Genomic DNA, 18,607 nt, shown 5'->3' with positions numbered 1-18,607 from the left:
TAGAGATAAGAAAGTCAACCTGTGGGCTGGGCACGACGGCTCACGCCTGTAATCCCAGCACTTTGGGAGGCCAAGGCAGGCAGATCACCTGAGGTCAGGAGTTCGAGACCAGCCTGGCCAATATGGTGAAACCCCCTATCTACTAAAAATACAAAAATTAGCCAGGCATAGTGGTGGGCACCTGTAATCCCAGCTACTCAGGAGGCTGAGGCAGGAGAATAGCCTGAACCAGGAGGCAGAGGTTGCAGCAAGCTGAGATCATGCCACTGCACTCTAGCCTGGGCGACAGAGCAGGATTCTCTCTCAAAAAAAAAAAAAAAGAAAAAAAAAGTAAACATGTGACATCTGTTACCACTGAGGAAATAAGACGAAATACAAGCTGGGGAGAGCAGTATGCCATTCGATTAAGAGAGCAGAACCTGTGCATGTTGGAAAGCAGACAAAAGAAACCAAGAAAAAAGATCCGAGACACAGGACAGAGACGAAAATCCTGTGTGAAGAATGGAAAGCAAAACGCCACATGCAAAATTCAGCCTTTACCGAAAGTGGCTTCTCTCCAGCAGAAAGAAAAAGATAAAGAGTTTTTGGTTATGTGGAACATTCTCTCAACAGGTAAATTATGTCCAATGGCTTCAAACCTGTTATTATATCCTTAAGGTCATCTGCTTAGTGAGAGTTGCAAGAATACTGAGGCAGTTTGATAAGAGCTGAGAAAGTTTTAAGCTCTGTGATAAACTTGCTAGGGACTAGGCTCAGTGGTTCATGCCTGTAATCCCAGCACTTAGGGAGGCAGAGGCTGGAGGATCACTTGAACCCAGGAGTTTGAGACTTGAAACCGGGAGTATGAGATCTGCCTGGGCAACATGGTGAGACCCCATTCTCCACAAAAAGGAAAAAAGAGTCAAAAAAACCTACACACATACAACTTGCTAGGGAGTCAAGACAGAACAAAAAAACTTTTAAAACTCGGACCTAAGGGTCTAGATGAACAATAATTAGGTAGACCCAATAAAAACAATTTCACAGATTTCTCTAGAAATATTTAACAGGCAAATAGTATATACTACTGATGAAGAGGGATTTCACCAAGAAAAAGGGGCTTATGGGATTCAAGGGCAATTTAGGACACATGTCAGTCAAACTGCTAATAGAAGATATGAGCAGGAAATAAAAGTGAACATGAAGCCAGGAGCGGTGGCTCACGCCTATAATCCCAGCATTTTGGGAAGCCAAGGTGGGCAGATCACTTGCGGTCAGGAGTTCATGACCTGCCTGGCCAACATGGTGAGACCCTGCTTCTACTAAAAATACAAAATTAGCCAGGCATGATGGTACACACCTGTAATCCCAGCTACTTGGGAGGCTGAGGCAGGAAAATCGCTTGAACCCAGGAGGCGGAGGCTGCAGTGAGCCGAGATCGTGCCACTGCACTCCAGCCTGGGCGACAAGAGCGAGACTCCATCTCAAAAAAAAAGATAAGAAGCAGCAGGAAAACGAACGAAGAAGTTCTGTTCTGTAAAAAGTGAGAGAAGGAAAGACAACCAAGAAGGTATACAAGCCACCTCTCATTTTACCTCCTATTTAGATGTTATACTGATAGATTTAGTGTAGATGGTAACATTTTAAAACTTGCATATCCTGACTGCATCAATCATTTTATTAGGACATCACGAGGCATATACATAGAAGCTTAATTCAATTTTATGGACTATTTTAAAACAAGCAGAACTAGAACAATACGTCTATGCACAACAATACATCTATCCATGATTATAAAGAAAGTAAATCTAACCTTGGTAAAAAGTTTAACTGGATCATATCCAGTTGATTTAGCCCATTCCTTAGTAGAAATACGTTTAATGTCACCATCTTCATTAGATGCTCTAGCTCTGGCTTCGGCTTCCGTTGGTTCCCCTATAAAACAATCATCATTTTATTTTCAACTGTAATAAATGTAGAACTGAACTCTTTTCACTCACCTTTAGGAATAAAAAGAAAGTCACTCATGGAAATCCCCAAATGCAACACATTCTGAGTTCAAGGAAAAAGAAAGTAACACATTCATCAGCATCTTTTTGTATCCCAGTTTCTTTCTTTCTTGTTTTTGGAGACAAAGTCTCACTCTGTTGCCCAGGCTGGAGTGCAGTGTTAAGATCTCGGCTCACTGTAGCTTATACCTCTTGGGCTCAAGCCATCTTCCTGTCTCAGCCTCACGAGTAGTTGGGACTACAGGTACGCACCACCACACCTGGCTGATTTTTATATTTTTGTAGAGACGGGGTTTTGCCATGTTGGCCAGGCTGGTCTCAAACTCCTGACCTCAAGCAATCCAGCTGCTTCAGCCTCCCAAAATGCTGGGACTACTGGCGTGAGCCACCTTGCCTGGCCTGTTGTAACTCAGTTTCTGAAAGCTACACATATAACAGTTCAAAGTACAGACCAGTCATGAGATCTAGGAACAACACGCAGCTCCATTTACTAGACTTGTGAAATTTCTCTTAACCTTGATTTCCTCATCAGTAAAAGGGAGTCATATTTTTTTTGTAAAACATTGTTTTGGACAGGCACGGTTGCTTACGCCTGTCCCAGCACTTTGGGAGGCCAAGGCGGGTGGATCATCTCAGGTCAGGAGTTCGAGACCAGCCTGGCTAACGTGGTGAAACCGTCTCTACTAAAAATGCAAAAATTAGCTAGGCGCAGTGGCAGGTGCCTGTAATCCCAGCTACTCAGGAGCCTGAGGCAGCAGAATCATTTGAACCCAGGAGGTGGAGGTTGCAGTGAGCCGAGATCGTACCATTGTACTCCAGCCTGGGCAGTAAGAGAGAAACTCCACCTCTGAGGAAAAAAAAAAAATTAAATAACCCATGTTAAACACACATTACCTAGCACATATAGGAATTATTTTTTTCCCTTAAGCTACCAAAATTAAATTAACAAAATAAAGATAATAGTCTCTAATAAGACATATGCCAAATAATTTACTCACAGGCAGCTTCAGGGTCAGCTCTGTCAGGAGATACTTCTTGATCAGCATCTTCTTCCCCAAACAACTGGCTATAATTTAAGAACAGTAAATACTTATGTACAACAAAGCATTCCGAACAAACATGTAATTTAGAATATTCCAAATATTTAGCAGAGATAAAGACTGAACAACTGGCTGGGCGCAGTGGCTCACATCTTTAATCCCAACATTTTGGGAGGCCGAGGCAGGCAGATCACAAAGTCAGGAGTTTGAGACCAGCCTGACCAACATGGTGAAACCTTGTCTCTACCAAAAATATAAAAATTAGCCAGGCATGGTAGCGCACTCCTGTAATCCCAGCTACTCGGGAAGCTGAGGCAGGAGAATCGCTTGAACCCAGGAGACGGAGGTTGCAGTGAGCCGAGACTGCACAACTGCACTCCAGCCTGGGCAACAGAGCAAGACTCCGTCTCAAAAAAAAAAAGTGAATAACTGATAAATGACTATAAACTTAAAAGTTTAACACAATGTGCTTGGACAGCTTGCATCCCAATTTCAACAGCAATGTAAGCAAGGTTAAATTTTAGCAGACCTACATCCATTCCTATCAGCGAGGCTCTGCACATTTCAATGTTAAAACCTCTGCTCAAGAAACAGGTGAGTGGTTTTCACTTACAACCTGGATAACATTCTAACACCACAATAATGTTTGTAAGTACAACTGCAGCTACCTGTTCAACGAACATTATTATATACCTCAGGTGCAGAGTCCCCATCTAGGGGATAGAAATTCAGCAATGAACAAGATTAACTTTTTTTCATGGTAGAATGGCTCTTTACTGCTGAGTCTTAACAAACAATTTGAAAGTATTAAGCTGAGATTCTCTTTTATTAATAAATTTATCCTAAAAACTGTTTAATAACTCATGGATATAAAAGTTTCCAGTATTTTCTCAAGTATATGACTAATGAAAGTTATCTTACAGAAATCCTTTGTACAACCCCCCACCCAACTGTAATTTCAAAGCTCTGATAGTCACTCCCAACAATGGCACGTTAACACTTCCCAAAATTAACGCTTTGCCAACTAGTGAGTGCAAAATAGTAGACAGCCCCTAATTTAAAATGGTTCCACCAATGATTTTTCACCTTTCCAACAGGTTTATTGAGGTTATATTAAAATGCATTTTTGGCTGGGCATGGTGGCTCACACGTGTAATCCCAACACTTTGGGAGACCGAGGCGGGTGGATCAACGGAAGTCAGGAGTTCAAGACCAGCCTGGCCAACATGGTGAAACCCTGTATCTACTAAAATACAAATATTAGCTGGGCGTGGTGGCAGGCGCCTGTAATCCCAGCCACTTGAGAGGCTGAGCAGGAGAATCACTTGAACCCAGGAGGCAGAGGTTGCAGCTGCACTGCACTCCAGCCTGGGCAACAAGAGTGAAACTCCATCTCAAAAAAACAAAAAAAAAAGCAGCATTTTTTACTTAATGGTATTTTTTATTTATGATGAGTTTATCGGGAAGTATCTAAGGAGCATCTGTAGCTTACTGTGGCCTTATACTTAATTTTCCAAGTAAGTCTTATGATTAAAACATAACTTGCTTATTGCCTATTTAGGTTTCCCTTTGAGTGAAAAATGCTGCTCATATTAATTTTGCCAGATTATCTTTTTTTGTGTATGACAGGGTCTCACTGTCCCCAAGGCTAGCGTGCAGTGGTGTGATCACAGCTCACTGCAGCCTCGACCTCCTAGGCTCAAGTGATCCTCTCACCTCAGCCTCCCAAGTAGCTGGGACCACAGGCACGCGCCACCATGCCTTGCTAATTTTTAAATTTTTTGTAGTGATGGGGTTTCACTATGTTGCCCACACTGCTCTCAAACTGCTGGGCTCAAGCAATCCTCCTGCCTTGGCCTCCTAAAGAGCTGGGATTATAGGTGTGTGTCACTGCACCTGGCCACATTATCTTTTTTTTTTTTTTTTTTTTTTTTTTGTCTTTTTCTGAGACACAGTCTCGCTCTATTCCCCAGGCTGGAGTGCAGTAGCATGATCTCCACTCACTTCAACCTCCGCCTCCCAGGCTCAAGTGGCTCTCATGGCTCAGCCTCCCGAGTAGCTGGGACTACAGGCGTGTGCCACCACACCCCGCTAATTTTTCTATTTTTAGTAGAGACAGGGTTTCGCCATGTTGCCCAGGCAGTTCTCAAACTCCTGGCCTCAAGTGATTCACCCACCTCAGCCTCCCAAAGAAAAAAAATCTTTGCCAAATAAATAAAGCTTCCAAGTGTAGTTTTTGTGAACACTTATCAAGTTGACACTGTTATGTATACTTTTCTGACTGCAAAAATTAAAGACAATGTTTGCTGAAGGTTTCTACAAAATACCCTTTATCAGGTTGAGAACATTCTCATTTTAGTAAGAAGTTTTTTTAAATCTATTTATTTACTTATTTTTATTTTTTTTGAGACAGAGTATCGCTCTGTCGCCCAGGCTGGAGTGCAGTGGCGCAATCTCAGCTCACTGCAACCTCGCCTCCTGGGTTCACGCCATTCTCCTGCCTCAGCCTCCCGAGCAGCTGGGACTATAGACACCCGCCACCATGTCCGGCTAATTTTTTTTATTTGTAGTAGAGATGGGGTTTCATTGTGTTAGCCAGGATGGTCTCGATCTCCTGACCTCGTGATCTGCTCGCCTCGGCCTCCCAAAGTGCTGGGATTACAGGCATGAGCCACCTCGCCCGGCCTAGTAAGAAGTTTTTATTTCTGTTGTAGTAGAAACTTTCATCATGAAAGGCCGTTTGCTAAATTTTACCAAATGCTTTCTCTGTTATCTATGAAAACTATATAGTTTATCTTTAATTTCCTAATGAGTGAATGACCTTTACAGATTTTCTAGTTTAAACCATGCTTGTATTCCTGAATAAACACATGTGGTCAAGACATACTTTTTATTTTATATGATTCTAGATCCATATGGTAATTTTTGTTTTTTTTTTTTTTGAGACGGAGTCTTGCTCTGTTGCCCAGGCTGGAGTGCAGCAGAGCGATCTCAGCTCACTGCAGACTCCACCTCCTGGGTTCAAGCAATTCTCCTGCCTCAGCCTCCCAAGTAGCTGGGATTACAGGCGCCCGCCACCATGCCCGGCTAATTTTGTATTTTTAATAGAGACAGGATTTTGCCATGTTGGCCAAGTTGGTCTTGAACTCCTGACCTCAGATGATCCACCCGCTTCAGTTTCCAAGTGCTGAGATTACAGGCATGATACACTGCGCCCGTCCCCAAGATATGCTAATATTTTACATAGGATTTTTGCATCTATTATTTAGGTGTGAGACTGACTAGCAATTTTTTCTTATGCCATAATGGCCTTGACAGGTTTTGCTATCAAAGACATTGTTAGCCTCATAACACGAGCTAAGTAGTATTCCCTTTTAAAAATTTCTCAGGGAGAGTTTAGCTAATATTACAATATACTCCTTGCAAGTTTCATGAAATGAATCTGTAAAAATAACATAGGTTTGGTGCATTATTTAGAAGAATTTAAACTACTTACATTTCTCTAAGGTATAGTGCTAAATTCAGGCATTCTATTTTCCTTTTTTTTTTTTTTTTTGAAACATCATCTCACGCTGTCCCCCAGGCTGGAGTGCAGTGGCCCAATCTCCACCCACTGGGTTCAAGCGGTTCTCATGGCTCAGTCTCCCAAGTAGCTGGGACTACAGGTGCCCACCACCACGCCCGGTTAATTTTTGGATTTATAGTAGAGACAGGGTTTCGCCATGTTGGCCAGGCTGTTCTCGAACTCCTGGCCTTAAAGTGACCCACCCACCTCAGCCTCCCAAAGTGCTGGGATTGCAGGCCTGAGCCACCGCACTGGGCACTTAGTAAGTTTTTAAAAATGTATTTACCCAGATCATTTAAATTTTTTATGTACTACCATGGTCTTATCATCATCCCTTTTTTTTTCTTATAGCCTATTTAATCTCTGCTATCTATGTTCCCCATTTAGTTCTCACTTACTCCTATTTTGTAATCAAATGTGCTCTTACTTCAATTAATGTCCTTCCTTCTCATTCCTTTTTTCTTTCTTTCTTCATTTTAAGACAGGATCTCACTATCACCCAGGCTGGAGTGCAGTGGCACAATCTCAGTTCACTGTAGCCTCAACCTCCCAGGCTCAACTGATCCTCCTATCTCGGCCTCCCAAGTAGCTGGGAGTACAGGTATGCCTGGCTCATTTTTCTATTTTTTGTAGAGACACTGTTTTACCATGTTTCCCAGGCTGGTCTCAAACTCCTGGGCTCAAGGGATCCTCCCATCTCAGCCTCCCACAGTGCTGGGATTAGAAGCATAAGCCACCATGCCCGCACCATTCTCATTTCTTGAAGTGTATTCTGTGGTTCATTTTCTAACTTAAATTGGATTCTTAGTAAAGATTTACTAATTAATGTTCGGCCTTTCTTCATGTATGTAAATCTGTAACTTTTTGCCAACCACCACATTCAATACATTCTGGTATAGCATTTTCATCATTATCAGTACAGAGTATTTTTAACTTCCACTGTAATTTCTCTTATAACCAATGGGTTATTTGTAAGTATATGTTCACATTTCCAAATATAAAGATTTTTATCGCTTAGTTACATGGCTGTCTCCAATATAAGACTAAGTTTCCTGAACAGTCATGGCCACATTTAATTTTTTTTTTTTTTTTTGAGACAAATTGTCACTCTGTTTCCAAGCTGGAGTGCAGTGGCGCAATCTCGGCTCACTCCAACCTCCACCTCCTGGGTTCAAGCAATTCTCTTGCCTCAGTCTCCCGAGTAGCTGGGATTACAAGCACTCGCCATCACGGCCAACTAATTTTTGTATTTTTAGTAGACCATGCTGGCCACGCTGGTCTCAAACTCCTGAGCTCAGGTGATCCGACCACCTCAGCTTCCCAAAGTGCCGGGATTACAGGTGTGAGCCACCGCACCCAGCCAGCTGAATTTAACCTAAGAAATACCGCAAGAAAGCTATTAAAGCATCCCTTCAGCATATTTAAACAGCCTAAGTTCAATCTCTTCAAGGTAATTAAATAAAAATGACTCCATTTTCCATCATCAGTACCGAAAAGCATGCCAAGAAATAGACACACTCTTACTTGAACAAGTACTTTGCCCAAACGATGCAATGTATAGGTTCTGAAGGTGTGTTACGAATTGTACAGCCAGGAAAGGTTCTCTGGGTCGGCTTAGGATGACACTCATAACACTCGGTCACACCCTAGGAAGTCAGGATATGAGAAAAAAATATTTACTCCACGATGGCAGTTTCTCAACATTATAAGGTAATATAAACACTTCATTCATCTATATTCCAACTGCGTTTTATGTTGTCAAGGAAATTTTAAAATATTAGTGACTCCAAAATCCTTACTTTATGATAAACTAACACAAAAGCTAACTGAATCTACCAGTCATAGCTAAGGCTGTGCCAGGACGCCGACTCCTGGCTCAGTGAACATGACTTACAAGCCCAAATAAAAATTACTACACCTGAGTGTCAAATATGAGTTTACCTTGATCACACTAAACAGAAAAACTACTGGAAAGACAAACAGCAGCTTTCCAAGAAATTATTTCTCAAAGTTGTAAATGTTATTTAAATATTATTCACAGCCATTTCCTTATATATATATATATATTTTTTTTTTTTTGAGCAAAACTAAGTGGGTCTGGGGAATACAGCCATATCCTTATAATCTCCTGAAATTAAGTAAACTAAAAGATTAATTTCAAGATATATCTACCTACACAGAAAAATCTTAGGTGTTACTAAACCAAATACTCTTCATTTTATTGATATACATTTCTTTTTGGCGGTGGGGAGACGGAGACTCGCTCTGTCACCCTGGCTGGAGGACAGTGGCATAATCTTGGCTCACTGCAACCTCCGCCTCCCAGGTTCAAGCAATTCTCCTGCCTCAGGCTCCCAAAGAGCTGGGATTACAGGCATCTCCCACCACTCCCAGCTAATTTTCATATTTTTAGTAGAGACGGGGTTTTTCCATGTTGGCCAGGTTGGTCTTGAACTCCTGACTTCATGTGATTCGCCCGCCTTGACTTCCCAAAAGTCCTGTGATTACAGGCATGAGCCACTGCGCCCAGCCCATTTTATTGATACACATTCAAGCTTAAAATTACAATTTAAGGAATTTATACCTTGGAAGAAGTACATGACACCTGAGACAACTTTTCAAAACTATCAAATGAATCATCTTTCATTATCTCAGATACTCCTAACCTCAGTCTCTTCTTTTTTTCTTTTTGTCTGAGACGGAATTTCACTCGTTGCCCAGGCTGGAGTGCAATGGCATGATCTGGGCTCACCACAACCTCTGCCTCCCGGGTTCAAGTGATTCTCATGCCTCAGCCTCCCGAGTAGCTGGGATTACAGGCGCGCACCACCACACCCAGCTAATTTTGTATTTTTAGTAGAGATGGGGTTTCACCATGTTGGCCAGGCTGGTCTCGAACTCCTTACCTCAGGTGATCCGCCCGCCTTGGCCTCCCAAAGTGCTGGGATTACAGGCGTAAGCCACCACGCCCAGCCACCTTCAGTCTTAATACACAGTGGTGTGTCAGAATCACAGTAACAAGGATATAAAAAGCAATGTCTGGCTGGGCATGGTGGCTCATACCTGTAATCCCAGCACTTTGGGAGGCCAAGGCGGGCAGATCACCTGAGGTCAGGAGTTTGAGACCAGCCTGGCTAACATGGCAAAACCTCATCTCTACCAAAAATGCAAAAATTAGCCAGGCTAATTGTTCACGAACCAAAACTCTCAAATACTGTTTTAATATAAATTGCAGCAGATTTAGAGTTTTCTCCAAAACACCATTTCTGATGCCCTCAGCCTTCCAATATGCTTTCTTGAGGGTAGCCACATGGCAAGCAGTCATAAGACTCATATTGCAATGCAGACAGAGAACTTCCGTCTTGATCTGTCAACAGATACTGAAGGCCTCCACTTATTCAACAACTTAATACACTGACATACACAACAGTCTTTTGTAGAATGGTATTCAATAAGGTTCCAAGAATAACATTTAACAGTTAAAACAAATAAAGACACAATTTCTAACATGAATGAGCTGCCAAAAAAATATCAGACACAACCAGCAAATGTTAAGTACATTATAATTCTCCTTCTATAGTTTCAAAACATGGAAAACAACTCTTCAAATGTATCTACAATATTTAACTTCAAAAGAAAAAATATCTGAATAGCAAATGAAGCTGTGTTGAGGTTTTAAAAACTGAGATATGTGCCAAGCATGGTGGCTCACGCCTCTAATCACAGCACTTTGGGAGGCCGAGGCAGGTGGATCACCTGAGGTCGGGAGTTCTAGACCAGCCTGACCAACATAGAGAAACCTCGTCTCTACTAAAAGTACAAAATTAGCTAGGCGTGGTGGCACACGCCTATAATCCCAGCTACTCGGGAGACTGAGGCAGGAGAATTGCTTGAACTCGGGAGATGGAGGTTGCGGCGAGCCGAGATCACGCCATTGCACTGCAGCCTGGGCAACAAGAGGGAAATTCTGTCTCAAAAAATAAATAAATAAATAAATAAATAAACCAAAACAAAACTGAGGTATGAGCACACAGGTATTTTGTTCTATTATCCTCTAGTTGTATTTAAATGTTTGAAAGTACTTCACAAATACACCCCTAAAAAGTTTTCAAAGTTCCCTTCCACATTATAAGCCCAGACTCTTTTAGACAATAGAATGTTTTGGTTTTTTTTTTTTTGAGACAGAGTTTCACTCTTGTTGCCCAGGCTGGAGTGCAATGGTGTGATCTCAGCTCACCGCAACCTCCGCTTCCCCAGTTCAAGGGATTCTCCTGCCTCAGCCTCCCAAGTAACTGGGATTACAGATGCACATCACCACACCCGGCTGATTTTTGTATTTTTAGTAGAGACAGGGTTTCGCCATGTTGGGCAGGCTGGTCTCAAAATCCTGACCTCAGGTGATCCTGAGGTCAGGAACTCGCCTCGGGTTCCCAAAGTACTGGGATTACAGGCATGAGCCATCATGCCTGGCTTTTTTTTTTTTTGAGACGGAGTCTCACTGTTGCCCAGGCTGGAGTGTGGTACCATCTTGGCTCACTGTAACCTCCACCTCCGAGGTTCAAGCAATTCTCGTGCTTCAGCCTCCCAACTAGCTGGGATTACAGGTGCACGCCTCCACACCCAGCTAATTTTTGTATTTTTTGTAGAGACATGGTTTCACTACATTGGAGAGGCTGGTCTCAAACTCCTGACCTCAAGTCATCTGCCCGCCTCAGCCTCCCAAAGTGCTGGGATTACAGGCACGAGCCACTGCACACAGCCGACAAAAAGAAATTTTTGATGCCTGGTATATCATGCTTACCAGTCTAAGGATTTTAATACAAAAGTCAAATGAAACAAAATGGCAGAGCTGAAAGATTTCCTTGCCCATAGTCTTTTGAGCACCTTTATAGCATTTTAAGTTTGTTTTTTGAGAGAGTCTTGATCTGTAGCCCAGGCTGGAGGGCAGTGGTGCAATCTCAGCTTACTGCAACCTCTGCCTTTCAGGTTCAAGTGATTCGCCTGGCTCAGCCTCCCAAGTAGCTGGGATTACAAGCGCTGGCCACCATGTCCAGCTAATTTTTGTATTTTTAGTAGAGATGGGGTTTCACCACGTTTGCCAGGCTGGTCTCAAACTCCTGACCTCAGGTGATCTGCCCACCTCGGCCTCTTGAAGTGCTGAGTGCTGGGATTACAGGCGTGAGCCACCGCACCTGGCCACATTTTAAGTTTTATATAAGCATAAAAGTCCTTACATTTTGGATGTTCACCTGCTCATTTTATATAAATACAAAGTTTATTTCCTCCTGCTCCAACGTCTCAAATATATATTTGGGAAGTTAAAAAAATAAAACTTTTCTTTACCTTTTTGATAGTAGTTACTTGTCCAAGATACCCAGCTGTTCCACTTTCAATAAGAGGAACATCAGCTGCCAGGCACATTCTATTAACATGGTTTCGGGCAGCTGGAAGTAAAAACACAGTATGAGTTTTTGGGGAAAAAAAAATTAGTTATCTTTAATTAGGATGACACAGACCCAAAACTATCTTACTGGCTTCATTTTTTGTACAATTTTCTTATAGCTATGGCCAGAATAATACAACTGTTAATTACAGACATTTAAGAGACATTCACTTAGCAAAATATCAAATAGAAGTTATATCACAAATTTACTCCAGGAGAAGTACCCACAGAAACACATACTTTTAAAAATCCAAAGTGCCATATTTCTCTTCTATTGCTGTACCTTACACAAAACACTGTTTCAAGGTGTTCCTTAACTCACCACTATTCTAATATAATTAGCAGATAATACGTGATAGAAATAAAGGCAGAATGTGGAATATCAACTTGGAACTATTAAAGTAGTTTAAGGCTAGGAAAAAAAGATGAGTCAGGTTAAGAGAGTAATTTCACGCCGGGAGCAGTGGCTCATGCCCATAATCTCAGCATTTTGGGAGGCTGAGGTGGGAGGACTGCTTGAAGCCAGGAGTTCGAGGCCAGCCTGGGCAACAAAGCAAGACTTCATCCCTACAAAAATAAACATAAAAAAAGTAGCCAGGTATGGTGGCACATGTCTGCAGAGTAGCTGCTGCAGAGGCTGAGGTAAGAGTATCACTTGAGCCCATTTGAAGGCTTCAGTGAGTTATGATCACACCAGTGCTGGTGTGACCAGTGCCCAGACACTCTAGTCTGGGCAACAGTGAGACCCCCAAACCTTAAAAAATATATAAACATAATTTTGACTTTTCCTTGTGTTTTTTATTTAGATATTTCTGGCCCAACTTGTTGCAAACTCACTTGATAGATATACTTTTACATGTGGAAGTAATTACAGACAAAGAATATCACTCAAGCATTCCCCACTCCACCCTCCAGTCATAATTTTTCTTTTTTTGAGACAGGGTCGCACTCTGTCACCAAGGCTGGAGTGTAGTGGTGTGATCTAGGCTCACTGCAACCTCTGCCTCCTGGCTTCAAGCGATTCTCCCACCTCAGCCTCCGGAGAAGCTGGGACTACAGGTACATGCCACTACACCGGTTAATTTTTGTGTTTTTTGGTAGAGACAGGGTTTCACCATGTTGGCTAGGTTGGTCTCGAACTCTTGACCTCAAGTGATCCTCCTGCCTTGGTCTCTCAAAAAGTGCTGGGATTACAGGCGTGAGCCACTGTGCTGAGCCACAGTCACACTTTTTGAGAGCTTTTCACTTCACTTCTATTTATACCTTTTGGTAGAAATGCAGAGAGTATGATAGCTAAATTCCCTCCTGGAATAAGTCATTTCTATATAAAACTGCAATCAATGGGCATGCTTTAAACTCGATCATTTCTCTTATGTCTTTTAAGTTCTAAATCACAAGTAAATAGTCTAATAAATACTAAATTTGTAAACAAACTTGATATGGGAGAGAGGAAATACTAAGAAATTAAAAGTATTAAAATAATCTCACCTCTGTTATCTAAAGCATTCATAACCAGTATAAACTGTCGGAAAAATTCCACATTATAGTCAGGGCTACAAAACAAAATAAAAAAAGGTCACCAAAATAACTACCCTTCCACATGATCTTTGCAGTATAATAAACAGTTCTGAAAAAAACATAGTAACTGTAAACAAAACTGATATTAGGATTATATGCCATATAGATAGTAAGGTTTGACTCTTTCAAAACATAAGGAGATTTTAAAGAAATTATTTCCCTCAAATTCCTATCCTTTTTGGCCAGCTAGGGCACAAGAGAAAGATCTCAAACTGGCAGAAAGATGGCATGACTTCACTAGTCCCAGTAGGCCTTCTTTGGGCAGCAAGTGCCTGGGAACGCATAAAGAACACATTCCCAGGATCTGCCTGGCCTCTGACTTCACCTCACATGATCAGGATCAGGCAGGGTTCAGGCCCCTAGGGTCTCTGCTTTTAGCAGCACTGGGAAAGCAACACAGGGTAAGGAGGTTATAGGGCTATAGGCAGGTTCACAGAGTAAAAAACTAAAAAACAAGCCAGAGATACAGGCCGGATGCAGTGGCTCACGCCTGTAATCCCTGCACTTTGGGAGGCCAAGGCGGGTGGATCACCTGAGGTCAGGAGTTTGAGACCAGCCTGGCCAACATGATGAAACCCCGCCTACTAAAATACAAAAATTAGCTGAGTGTGGTGGCGTGTGTCTGTAATCCCAACTACTCAGGAGGCTGAGACGGGAGAATCGCTTGAACCCAGGAGGCGGAGGTTGCAGTGAGCCGAGATCATGCCACTGTACTCCAGCCTGGGCAATAAGCGCAAAACCCTGTCTCACCAAAATAAAAAAAAAAACCACAATCCGGAGATACAAATACCCTGAGAAAGTGTTAAGTACCTCAATTCCAGTACCTCAAACAAGGACTATTTTTAACACTATTTACTTGTGAGCTAAACCACCATAGATAAAGGACAATTTCGGCCCACAGCTCCTTTGCTCCAACACCTCCAAAATTATATATTTACTCTATCTTTACTGAGATAAATATATTTATGTACTGTCAATACTACTGCCCTACCACAATTCTAAGTGTTATATTACAGAAGTCAGAGTCATACTACAGATTATTTTAGGAGGGAAACTTTTAAACAAAAAAAGGCAAACACTTCAGAAAAGTCTGAATCATCATAAATAAGGATATTTCATAGTTTAAAATATCTTCTTACTTAAGGCAAGCATATAAGGTCTTTATAAATTTCCAAGTAACTTACTTAGTAAAAGTATTAAACTATCTCCCCACTTATCTAAATCATTCAAACCATGTATTTATGAACTGGTAAAAAGAATGCCACTTTGTGAGCAGAAACTACCACTGTTTAATAATTCTAGAAAAATCATTTTTTTTAAAAAAAGCTGAATGACTTTGAGCTCATATATTTGGCTTACAAAACCCTTATACTTTACACAACTTTGCAATGTAATCACTAGAGCATACTTCATGATGCTGTCATGGTAGGCAATGATATTAGCTTTCGGGTAAAACTGCAGTACACTTTCCTTGGCAACCTGGAAAAATAAACAACACTGAATTACTACAATATTTCTGTTCCTATCTGAAATCTGCTTCTGGAAGCCACAATGCTGTTATCTACTTACATAGTACCTTATTTATATTAAACACCAAAGAAGTCCAAAAATGTGAGAAAATTGCATTAGGGTTAAGCTACACTTATAAAATTATACTTTCATACTTATAAAATAACCAGAGAGCCCCCCCGACCCACGTACCACCAAACACACTTCTACATGATGGCAAGCTTCAGCAAAAATACAAGATGAAGTAACCAAGTGTCATTCATTCATTCACTTAACAAGTATTTACTGAGCATCTTGCATGTACCAGGAACTATACAACGTACATGTCAAGCAAGAGAGACATTAATCAAATAGCAATTCAAATTAAGTTCAACTACAAACTCTGATAAATGCCATGAGAATGATAGGAAAAGGCCAGGCATGGTGGCTCATGACTGTAATCCCAGCACTTGGGAGGCCAATGTGGGAGGATCCCTTGAGGCCAGGAGTTCTAGGCTGCAGTAAGCCATGACCGCATCACTGCACTCCAGCCTGGGGCGACAGAATGAGACCCTACCTCAAAAAAAAAAAAAAAAAGAAAAGAAAATGATAGGAAAAGTAAAGGTTGTTATGAGAAAAAAACCAACCTGACTTAGTCTAAAAGGTTTAGGAAAGTACTCCTGGAGAAGGAAGCCAAAATATGAAAGAAGAAAAAGAGAAACAAGAGGGGGTTTGCCAAACAGGTTGGGAGACAGGCAAAGGGAAAAGATGTTTTAAGACTCTGAATCACCAAGGAACACTAAAAAAACTAAACAAAGATCAGAGGGAACTGTCTTGTTTCAACTAGGACAGCAGCATAAAGCTCCTCTAGCCCCCAAACATAGCAGTAGTCAACCTCTAGGGGGTGTAGGAACACAAGGTGCATCCTAAGCAAACCATCAGAAACTTAAATATAGAGGCCACAAAAGTTACACCATTCACGGGATTATTTCCTTTTTAGAACAAAAAAGGAGGGCTTAATCTTTAGTCCTTTACTTGATATATCTTTATCCCTCACAATCTCACAGCTGAAATGAGAGAGCTTCACCCTTTTTTTCCCTCCTATATGACAGGCAGGATTAATCTGTTATCACAAATAGAAGCTCCATCAAAGAATTATAGAAATGGTATGAGAAATATAGTTACCTGTGCCTTTGATCTTCCAACATGTTTCTTTTGAAACAAAAACTGTCTGTTGAGGTTGCTTACATCAATAGTATCCAGATCAATCTACAAATGCATAAACCCCAGATAAATGACAAATGTTTACGTATGTTTGAGCTGTATCACTACTCTCAGCACCTATAATCCAGAACTTTTGATATTTGCTACATTAGTGGAGAAAACGTTTTTCGAATCCGCCATATCAAAATTGTTAAACTGATAAAGAATAATTTAATGCATGTAAGAATCTAAATTTAATGTCAGAGATAAACTTCTCAAAAATACTTTGAAAGAATGGCATATTGTATTTGTTTAATCATCCTGGCAAATATTTCAGGAAATTCCCTGGATGCCATAAAAATATGTGAATTTATTAAAACTATATGTGCTGTCGAGGTAAACACTAACTGAAAATATATTAATATATTTCTCTACACCGGGAGTGGTGGCTCATACCTGTAATCCCAACACTTTGGGAGGACAAAGTGAGAGAATCGCTTGAGCCCAGACCTTCAAGACCAGCCTAAGCAAAATAGTGAGACCCTGGTGGCTACAAGAAATAGAAAAAATAAAATTAGGTGGCACATGCCTGTAGTCACAGCTACTCGGGAGGCTGAGGTGGGAGGATCACTGGAGCCTGGGAGACGGAGGTTGCAGTGAGCCGAGATCGGGCCACTGCACTCCAGCCTGGGTGACAGGGCCAGACCCTGCCTCAAAAAATACTCAAAAAGTATTTCTCTTTCAATCGAATTACTCTTTCAAATACAAAATATTAAATTTAACTATGCCCTGTTCTTTTTCTTTGTTTTTTGAGACAGGGTCTCGCTCTGTTGCCCAGGCTGGAGTGCAGTGGTGCAAACACAGCTCACTGCAGCCTCGACCTCCCAGGCTCAAGCGATCCTCCTGACACAGCCTCCTGCGTAGCTGGGACCACAAGCGCACACCACCACGCCCCGCTAATTTTCTTTTTTTGTAGAGACGGGGTTTCTCTATGTTGCCCAGGTTCTGTTCTTTTTCTTAAATGACACATGGCAAACGTTTATTGAGTTTTTGCTGCCTCCCTTAATTCAAGCCTTCATCCATACACAATTTCATTTACTATTAACCTAAAAACTGTGAAAGGAAACTTTTACACATGGTTAAAAAAGTATCAAGTTTTAAGTTTTATCTAATTTTTGCTTAAATATATAATACATAAAGGAAAGAAACAATGATTCAGTCGGCCACCTGTAGTTTTTTGTTCATTCCATGTTTCCACTAGCCCTTAAGACACTTTAAACTCACACCCAAGGGCCAGTAACATTTCCAATCTCTAAAAAGTTTGCATTAGTAGAAATAACGATTCAAAATAGCACTGGCTTGTCAACGTACACCAATGCAAAAGGCACAATCCTAACGTCTTTAATGAAACAAGCGAGTGTACCGACTACTGTGAGAGCAATGACAGTCACGCAGCCTGCGGGAGCCCTGCCACTCGCTCCGTGACCCAGGGTAAGTTACTCAACCCCACTGCGTCTCCCTTTCCTCATCTGTTAAAAATAAAGCAGGGTGGAAACAGCGTTTGCACTCCTCGAGTGGTATGAAGATGGTGCGCGTTCCGTGTGTAAACCCGCTCGTGACCAGCGCTCGGGACGCGTTGGTCGCTATCATCGCCATCCTCCGCCCCGGGTCGTTACTTCGGAGTTACGACGGGGATCTCCAAATTAAAGTCACAACATCCGCGAGGGACTCACTCCTCTCCCGCATCTCCTAACAGCCGGGAATTTGTTTTGAAGGGAGGATACCAGGCGGCTTCACGCCCTCGAAGCGCCACACATTGGAGCTGCCGGGGAGGCGGGGGCCCGCGGCCTCCTCGGCGTCCGGAGCCGGCCCAGCGAGCGGAGGCCCGCCCCGTGCCCAAGTAACAGTCTCCTCCCGCGGGGGGGCACAACCCGAGCGTCTCAGCCTGCCCCCGCCCCGCAACTCCGGTCCCGGGCTCCGGGCCCTGAGCCTCAGAGCCCCTCGAGCCCCGGAACCCCCGAATCCCAGCCCCCGCACCACAGCCCGCCATTCACGCGCGCGCGCCCGGCCCTCACCAGGTCGATGTGGGAGAAACCGGTGAGCACGAGATTCTTGAGGAGCTCGCAGCCGATGCCGCCCGCCCCCACCACCAGCACCCGGCCCCCGGCCACCGCCTCAGCCAGCTCCCGGGGCAGTCCCCGCGACAGTGCCATGGCGGGACAACCACGAGCCGCGGCGGAGGCGGAGGCGGGAGAACCGAGCCGCGGCCGGAAGCGGGTGGGGGAAGGGCGGCCCGGTTTCC

The 18,607-nt window shown here is 42.6% G+C and overlaps 1 protein-coding gene across 2 annotated transcripts in view; it reads right to left on the bottom strand.

Annotated features, from left to right (window-relative positions):
• UBA2 (ubiquitin like modifier activating enzyme 2) overlaps window positions 1–18,607 on the bottom strand; it is a 41,308-nt gene extending 22,701 nt beyond the window's left edge. The window contains exons 1-9 of one of the 2 annotated variants that reach the window (XM_054462892.2): window positions 18,381–18,594; window positions 16,762–16,855; window positions 16,288–16,371; window positions 15,023–15,093; window positions 13,525–13,589; window positions 11,937–12,037; window positions 8,118–8,239; window positions 2,987–3,054; window positions 1,793–1,914 (exon numbers count right to left, since the gene is read on the bottom strand). In XM_054462892.2, the coding sequence (XP_054318867.1) occupies window positions 1,793–1,914; window positions 2,987–3,054; window positions 8,118–8,239; window positions 11,937–12,037; window positions 13,525–13,589; window positions 15,023–15,027 (483 nt within the window). In that variant the 5' untranslated portion in view covers window positions 15,028–15,093; window positions 16,288–16,371; window positions 16,762–16,855; window positions 18,381–18,594. Of the gene's footprint in view, window positions 1–1,792; window positions 1,915–2,986; window positions 3,055–8,117; window positions 8,240–11,936; window positions 12,038–13,524; window positions 13,590–15,022; window positions 15,094–16,287; window positions 16,372–16,761; window positions 16,856–18,380 lie in introns of both variants that reach the window. The other variant, XM_054462891.2, reaches the window with a different exon arrangement.

Source organism: Pongo pygmaeus, chromosome 20 (genome assembly GCF_028885625.2).
Source record: "Pongo pygmaeus isolate AG05252 chromosome 20, NHGRI_mPonPyg2-v2.0_pri, whole genome shotgun sequence".
Classification (NCBI taxonomy): Eukaryota; Metazoa; Chordata; class Mammalia; order Primates; family Hominidae; genus Pongo; species Pongo pygmaeus.
Note: the sequence above shows the minus strand (reverse complement) of the source record. Positions and strands in the feature narration are given on the sequence as shown.